This window comes from Alosa pseudoharengus, unplaced genomic scaffold (genome assembly GCF_046254945.1).
Source record: "Alosa pseudoharengus isolate Yale_2024_CS ecotype anadromous, Long Island Sound unplaced genomic scaffold, YU_APseudo_1.1 YU_APseudo_1.1_scf_8, whole genome shotgun sequence".
Classification (NCBI taxonomy): domain Eukaryota; kingdom Metazoa; phylum Chordata; class Actinopteri; order Clupeiformes; family Clupeidae; genus Alosa; species Alosa pseudoharengus.
Window position 1 is genome coordinate 10,480,301 of NW_027468870.1, and position 8,039 is coordinate 10,488,339.

General features: G+C 48.3%; 1 protein-coding gene across 1 annotated transcript; it reads left to right on the plus strand.

Annotated features, from left to right (window-relative positions):
- Nucleotides 1-327: 327 nt before the first annotated feature.
- LOC143112152 (actin-binding protein WASF3-like) lies at nucleotides 328-7,568 on the plus strand. Its single transcript, XM_076274402.1, has 8 exons — nucleotides 328-460; nucleotides 4,191-4,325; nucleotides 4,814-4,967; nucleotides 5,405-5,522; nucleotides 5,844-6,085; nucleotides 6,171-6,497; nucleotides 7,027-7,094; nucleotides 7,402-7,568. The coding sequence occupies exons 1-8, from the start codon at nucleotides 328-330 to the stop codon at nucleotides 7,566-7,568; spliced, it is 1,344 nt and encodes a 447-aa protein (XP_076130517.1).
- The last annotated feature ends 471 nt before the right edge of the window (nucleotides 7,569-8,039 follow it).

The window sequence follows — 8,039 nt, forward strand, 5'->3', positions numbered from 1 at the left end:
ATTATTTAGTGGGATTTGTTTTTTGCAGAAAGCTCAGATGTGTTTGTTATGCGTGTGTGGTTTTGCCAATGGCACAACCGTAGTTGCCTGGGGCCCCAGAAACCTGGCAAAGAGGATGAGAAAAAGCCAAGAGTCAACAGATAGAGAGAGAGTACACCAAGCGGAATGCTTAAAGCAAGAACACACAGAGACCTTTGTACCGTATCTCTGTCTCTTGCAGGTTGTCAACGCCGTAGTGTGTGTGTGTGTGTGTGTGTGTGTGTGTGTGTGTGTGTGAGGTAGAGAGACAGAGCACGTGTGTGTGTGTGTTTGTGTGTGTGTGTCACCATGCCGATGCTGAAAAGAAGCGTGGAGCCACATCATGTGTGCAGGACAGAAATCCCAGAATGCATTGAGATTGAGCTGGAGTGTGTGAACAACGCAACGCTATCAGCCATCATACGCCAGCTCAGCAGTCTGAGTAAGACACACACACACACACACACACACACACACACACACGCACACACAAACACACACACACACATACACACAAACACACTCATGAACACACCTTGACAGCTTGTCAGACATACTCCTACTTCCATGAACATGGAACATTCTAACATAAGATTCCGTTCCGCAACAATTCAAGGTTCTAAAATTCTATGTTGAATTCAATGACCCCAGATATTCTTTAGAACATTCATTTTCCAACATTCCTTTAAGGGTTAGAGAATGAATCCTAAAGGAAGCCAATACTGTATGAGACACGAGTTAAGAATTAGGGAGACAGAAAGAGTCAGAGGGGCATAGAGAGGGAGAGAAGGATAGAGATAAAGGGAAGGATAGATGGAGAGAAGGATAGAGAGAAAAAGGGAGGGATAGATGAAGAGAAGGATGGATAGAGAAAGAGAGGGATATAGATGAAGAGAAGGATGGAGAGAGAAAGACGGAGACTGTGAGTGTTGTAATCAACATCAGCAGAGAGCCAGCCAATTAAGAGCTGTGCTAATGTTAGATTCATTAAGCTGCGTGTTAATGATATTAGATTGATTTAGTGGTATGATACTGTCCCATTGGAGTCCAGTCAGCATGAGTATCTCACAGGAGTAACCAGTAGAAACCAGCCAGTCGTGCACTTACGTCCTATTCTGTTAAAATGCTGTTGTTGTGTTTTAGTTCCTTGCGGCAGCATCACTGTGGTCTGGGCGTTCTCTGTGCATTGTGTTTGAGTCTCTGGTCTGTACAGAATGGAACTCAGCGCTGACTGATTCCCCCAATGGGGAGCATACTCTGTTGTGTGTGTGTGTGTGTGTATCTGTCTATGAGAGAGAGAGAGAGAGAGAGAGAGAGAGAGAGAGAGAGAGAGAGAGGAGAGGAGATTATACCCAGCATGGGAGGAAGTGAATGTCCCAGACATCTGGTGTGCGTGCGTGCGTGCGTGCGTGCGTGCGTGCGTGCGTGCGTGCGTGCGTGCGTGCGTGCGTGCGTGCGTGCGTGCGTGCGTGCGTGCGTGCGTGCGTGCGTGCGTGCGTGCGTGCGTGCGTGCGTGCGTGCGTGCGTGCGTGCGTGCGTGCGTGTGTGTGTGTGTGTGTGTGTGTGTGTGTGTGTGTGTGTGTGTGTGTGTGTGTGTGTGTGTGTGTGTGTGTGTGTGTGCGTGCGTGCGTGCGTGCGTGCGTGCGTGCGTGCGTGCGTGCGTGCGTGCGTGCGTGCGTGCGTGCGTGCGTGCGTGCGTGCGTGCGTGCGTGCGTGCGTGCGTATGTGAGTGAGTGGAGAAAGATAGAGGGAAAGACAGATTACATACAGCATGACAGAAAGTGAGTGTCCCCAGACATCTGGGAAGTGTGTGTGTGTGTGTGTGTGTGTATGTGTGTGTGTGTAGTCGAGTAGGATTAAGCTCTGCATGTGGCTTAGCATCTAAAGGGACAGATAGGGGCAGGAAAAAAGAAAACTAGTTCATCCTTCAATGCTGTAACCCTGCAGGCATCATGTGCTGTATCAACATAAAAATCATCATGCTCACTGACTGAAGTGCTTTCACCCAAACCAATAGCAATTATGTCATGAAATTATAGTTATAAGGTATTAAGTGAATGAATTTGACTCACACATTGACTTGACATTGGATAACAGCAGACCAAAAAACCAGGAGCAAATTTAGCAATACGTTTAATGAAATGAACTGCATAACAACATCAAGCACTTATGCAAAAGCATCCATTATTACTCTAATGATGGTATTAGTTCTGTACGCATCACTGGCATTGTGAGGTACGCATCATCAGCATCGCCATGCTGCTAGAAACATTTCTATCTCTCTTACTGGCGATATGTTTCTCTGGGTGAATGGCTATTTGTTTCACATGGGGGAATTCAAACAACAGGTAAGCTGGGGGAGTGCAATTTACTGTCCCATCTGGCAAGTGTGTGTGTGTGTGTGCGTGTGTGTGGTGTGTGTGTGTGTGTGTGTGTGTGTGTGTGTGTACTGCAGGTAAGCATGCAGAGGACATCTTTGTCGTCACACTACTGTGTGTATGTGCGTGTGTGTGTGCGTGTGCGTGTGTGTGTGTATTTGTGTGTGTATTTGTGTGTGTGTGTGTGTCTGTGTGTGTGTCTGTGTGTGTGTATGCACTGCAGAAGGCAAGGCATCTATATGAGACCTGATGACCTGACCTGTGACCTGATACATATGTAACATATCTGGATAGTCAGACATATCTATATCAGACATATATCTACAGTATATGAGCGATGTGTGTTTGTGTGTGTGTGTGTGGGTGTGTGTATGCACTCTAGGTAAACAGGCAGCGGACATCTATGTGAGCTGTGTGTGTGTGTGTGTTTGTGTATGTGTGTGTGTGTGTGTGTGTGTGTGGGTGTGTGTGTGTGTGACAGAGTGCAGCACATCTGTCACGGACAAAGGCAGTTTTCCCGCGGCAGCACAAACAATGACTTTTGTTGAAATGAATATGAAAGCTTATGTATACGATATGTGTCTGGTTGTAACATTGATTGGGGACATGTGAAGTTGTGTGTGTGTTCTAGACCTGCTGTGTGTCTAAAAGCAAAGGTAATTCCACACGGGAACTTGTTTAGGTGAGTGTATGTACGGGAAATGAAGACGCAATATGCGTCGGGCCGACTGTAGCATATTCTATTTGAACGGTAATGTAAGCGATAAGCGCGCATTTTTAACATCAATGCTTACGAGCCGATAGAAAGAAATGTTAGGTCTGTATGGGGAGATATGCATTAACATGCTTACCTGTTGCCTGCTTGTAGTGTCTTCCGGGTATGGGGAGCAAACCGAGGTGCGGGGCATGGAGAACTTTTGTGCGTTCTTTTCGCGCTTTGAAGTGAGAAGCGCTCATTGGAGCAGGGGTGTCTAGACGGTTTATATTTGTTTCCTTAATGAGGTTTTATTGAGCATGATCGTAAGGGCACATGAATGTTTTTTAGTCATGTGTATTGCTTGGATGTTGTGTTGGCCAAAATATGATGCCTATGTGTTAATTGATTTATATCGTTACATGGTTGAGACCTGTGGGTTAAATGGGGGCTGTTTAGCTCAGACGAGAGACTCCTCTGTAGCGAGAGGTCATGTCAAAGGACCTCAGAGGTAGGCCTAGTTATGCGTGGGCATCGTCCCTGTGTTTATTTCTTATTTTGACTAAGTGTTTGTTTGTTTGTCATCATTGTTTTGTTTTTGTATTAACCTGCCGGCAGCCTAAAAAAAAATAATAATAAAAGAAAAGCCTTTTGACTACAACCAGAGACTTTCTAATAAGGAGACACAGCACTCAAAAAATACTCCATAGAAATGCATGGGGCTAGTTTGTCACGCCAATATGGCCGTTGTCTACACATATCCTACCCCTTCCTCGGCAAAACGTCGACATGTGAATACATTGAGCCAATCATATGGTGTGTTGTGAAGACATCGTGCCAATCGTGTGTTGTGATTTCGCCGTGGAGCAAGATTGGTGTCGTGAAGCCTTGCGCACGCGCAGTTCGACCCAAAGACTGTGCCCGATGAGTGCCCATAAAACGTTGGTATATGGCCGCCGAGTGAAGGGACTTGCCTAAAAGGACTTTGCTACAACGCAGCATTTGTACATCCTTCAGTCTGACCCACCCTCCACTCGGGCGCACTCCTTTACAGTGTGTGTGTGTGTGCGTGCGTGCGTGTGTGTGTGTCTGTATTGCAGGTAAGCATGCGGAGGACATCTTTGCAGAGCTCTTCCAGGAGGCCAGTGTGTTCTACCTGCGGACTGTCTCCCTGCAGGACCGCATCGACCGCCTGGCTGCCAAGGTCACGCAGCTGGACTCCAGCGTGGAGGAGGGTGAGCAGATCTGCCTGCCCGCCTGCCTGTCTGTCTGTCTGCCTGCCTTCCCGCCTGTCTGTCTGTCTCTGTCTGCCTGCCTGCCTGTCTGTCTGTTAATCTGTCTGTCTGCTCATCTTTCTCTTTCCCTCTCTCAGTTCCTCGCCAGGAAATCCCCCTATATAAAACCTTCCACAGCTGCCTATCTGTCTGTCTGTCTGTTAATCTGTCTGTCTGCTCGTCTCTCTCTCTCTCTCTCTCTCTCTATCTCTATCTCTATCTCTATCTCTATCTCTATCTCTATCTCTATCTCTATCTCTCTCTCTCTCTCTCTATCTCTATCTCTATCTCTATCTCTATCTCTATCTCTCTCTCTCTGTCTCTCTCAATAACATCCACCTATAAGAAAGAATTTCACAACTGCCTGCTTGTCTGTCTGTCTGTCTGTCTATCTGTCTTTCTGTCTGTCTGTCTGTTAATCTGTGTACCTGCTCATCTCTCTCTCTCAGTCTCTCTCCAGGACATCCACCTGCGTAAAGCCTTCCACAGCTGCACAGCTCAGGACCAGCATCTGGTATCCAAGGCCAGCATCCCCACTCCCATCACTCAGATGTATCGCCTTAGCGACAAGCCCCCTCCTCTCGGTGCACTGACCCAGTACAGGTGAGGCAGGATGGGTGGAGTGAGGGTGGAATGGGGGCGGGGTTTATGCTAACGATATTACAAGAGCACTCAGACCAGAGGCAGGTGGCTGGGGAATTACGTTGTCATAGCAACAACTTTCTAATCACAAATGCCACTTTAGAATGAATGAACAGAAAAACAACAACATGAATACAGCACTCAACCTGCTGTCCCTGAAGTTTTACTCAACCAAACATTCATCAGTAATTTAATTCCGACAATGACCCCATGGCGCAATACTGCTCATTTTAATTATCTCCCATCCCTCCCTTTCTCTTGTCTCTCTCTCTTCCTCTCTCTTCCTCTCTCCTTCCTTCTCTCTCTTCCTCTCTATTTGTCTCTCCCTCCCTCTTTCTCTTCCTCTCTATTTTGTCTCTCTCTCCCTCCTTCCCTCTCTCTCTCTCTCTCTCTCTCAGGGAGGATGAAGTGGACGCTCTAAAGCTGTACTCAGACCCCTCCTACTTCTTTGACCTGTGGAAAGAGAGGATGATGCTGGCCACGGAGGAGAAGAGAAGAGAGAGAAGGCGACAGAGGGTAGGGCACCTCTCTCTTTCTCTCTTTCTTTTTCGCTCCTCAGATTCTCTCTTAACTCTTGGAGCCTGCTGGTGAACATCACAACATGCAACACGTGCCACATATGCTAATTAAATCACTAAATTTAACATGTGCCACATATGCCAGTTAAATCACAAAATATAACACGTGCCACATTATTCTAGTTTGTTGCTGGACAAACAAATATTTTAACTCACTTTTCTCCTCTCTTCCTTTTTATCCCTCCCCTTATCTTCCTCTTCATCCCTCTCTTCCTATTCTCCACCTCTCCCTCTATCCCCCTCTCTCACTCTCCATCAGGAGCAGAAGCGAGGGATGCATGGGACTTTGCCGCGGGAGGTGAAGAGGGTGCGGAAAGTGAGGGATCGCAGGGAGGAGTGGAACAGATTGGCTCTGGACAAAGAGCTGCGCCCAGACCGTGCTCACACACTCGCACACACACTCGCTCATGCACACGCACACACACTCGCACACACACGTGTGCGGCCTGGCCACCACACACACACAATGGCAGCAACTGTGTGGTTCGCAGGGGAGAGCAGGTGAGTGTGTGTGTGTGTGATTTGCATTGTCAGTTTCTTTTAGCGTAGATATTGGGTGTTTATCATGTTCTCTGTCTCTCCACAGGCCTCCATTCCCAGATTTCCCTGCCACTCAGCCCATCATGACCAATCACAGGCCTCCCCAGCCATCTCTGACCAATCAGCACCCGCCCCCGCCCCAGAGGGTGGAGCATGAGTACCATAGTATAGGTGGGGAGGTGAGCATTGCTGTGGTGTACCGCGACACACCTGTACAGCGCCGCCCCACCCCACACACAGCTGTGCAGAATCCCCCCACACACACACTGACACAAACAAACACACACACGCCGGCTCAAACAAACACACATGTCCAAACTCGGAACTCCACCGCGAATGGCGGCAGCGCTGTCCCTCCACCTGCTGATTACGGGTAAGTGCCTATATGTGTGTTTCTGTGTGTGTGTGTGTGTGTGTGTGTGTCATATCAGAGGGAGAAGTGAGGAGTGAATACCCAAAGGCAAAGAGATGCAGACTGTTCATGAAAACGTTTTCTCTGCTTGTTTTTTCTCTCAACTCTTTCCCTCTCTTCCTCTCTCCATCCTTCTCTCCCTCTCCCCCTCTCTCTCTCCATCCCTCCCTTTCTCTCTCCCTCTGTCTCTCTTTCTCTATCCCTCCCCTTCCACTTCCCTCTCTCCATCCCTCCCTCTCTCTCTCTCTATCCCTCCCTCTCTCCAGGATGATGGAGTACTATGCCAGCTCTTCTCCTCTCCCTCCTCCACTCCTCCCCCCTATCATCCCCTCTCCTCTCACAGCTTTTGCCTCTCCTCCTCCATCCCTTGCTCCCCCTCTCCCTCTCTCTCCCTCTTCATCCCTCGCTCCCTCTCTCCCTCTCTCACCATCCTCATCCCTTGCTCTCCCTCTATCCTCCTCTTCATCCTCTCTTCCTCCTCCTAATACAGCAGCTGTTGCCATGGCGCCTCCTCCAGCTCCTCCCCCTGTCCCGCCTGTGCCAACAGGCATTGGCATGGTAACCAGTGATGCTCGAAGTGACCTGCTGGCAGCAATACGTGTTGGTAAGTTCAGAAGTGTGTGTGTGTGTGTGTGTGTGTGTGGGTAAGTGTATGTTTATGTGTGTGTGTGTGTGTGTGTGTGAGCGTGTTTGTCTGTGCATGTGTGTGTGTGTGTGTGTTTACGTGTATAATCTTTCTGTGTTTGTGTGAGTGTGTCATCTTTGTGTGTATATATATATATATATACCATATGTGTGTATATGTGTTGGTTTGTGTGAGAGTACACTGTGTGTATGATCTTTGTGTGTGTGTGTTTGTGCACAGGTATTCAGCTAAAGAAGGTACAAGAGCAAAAGGAGCTGAGAGCAAAGCGCCAACCAATCGGAAACGATGTGGCAGCCATATTGTCCCGGCGCATCGCCGTGGAGATGAGTGACTCAGAGGAAGGAGAGGAGTCAGACGGGGAAGGTGGGAGGGGCTGGTCGGACTGAGGGGCTAAAAGACACACACACACACACACACACAAATTCATACACCAACACACACATATTACACATGTTGGGGGCAGATTTCCTATTAGTCGAAGTTGCATTAATGATAGTCAGTGTACCCTAGTCTCGTTTTGGTTGACACAATGGTTGCCCCTGAACAAGGCTAATCCAGAGGATTAGATACCGGGCTGAACCCTCAGTCAGGCTTTTTTATCCTGAGACATAAGAGCATCCTCCCTTCAGTCAGATAGAAGCCCTCCTAGTGCAGTCAACTCCCCTTTAGTAGAATTAGGGGAAGTGGCGTAACTATAGTAGGTGCAGCAAGTGCAGTCGCACCAGGGCCCGTGACCTCCCGGGGCCGGTCGCTACCCCCGCCCTTTTTTTTTTTTTTAGAACTTTAGAATGTTAGAGCACGGAGAGTGAAGCGTCACTTTGACGATCTATCGGAAGATGAGCGCTTAACCGATGCAG

Bases quoted from the DNA above. Each gene is read 5' to 3' on its own strand.
- LOC143112152 (XM_076274402.1), top strand. From the start codon at position 328: ATGCCGATGCTGAAAAGAAGCGTGGAGCCACATCATGTGTGCAGGACA. The intron at 461-4,190 runs GTAAGACACACA...TCTGTATTGCAG, and splicing joins ACGCCAGCTCAGCAGTCTGA to GTAAGCATGCGGAGGACATC. The intron at 6,086-6,170 runs GTGAGTGTGTGT...GTCTCTCCACAG, and splicing joins TGGTTCGCAGGGGAGAGCAG to GCCTCCATTCCCAGATTTCC.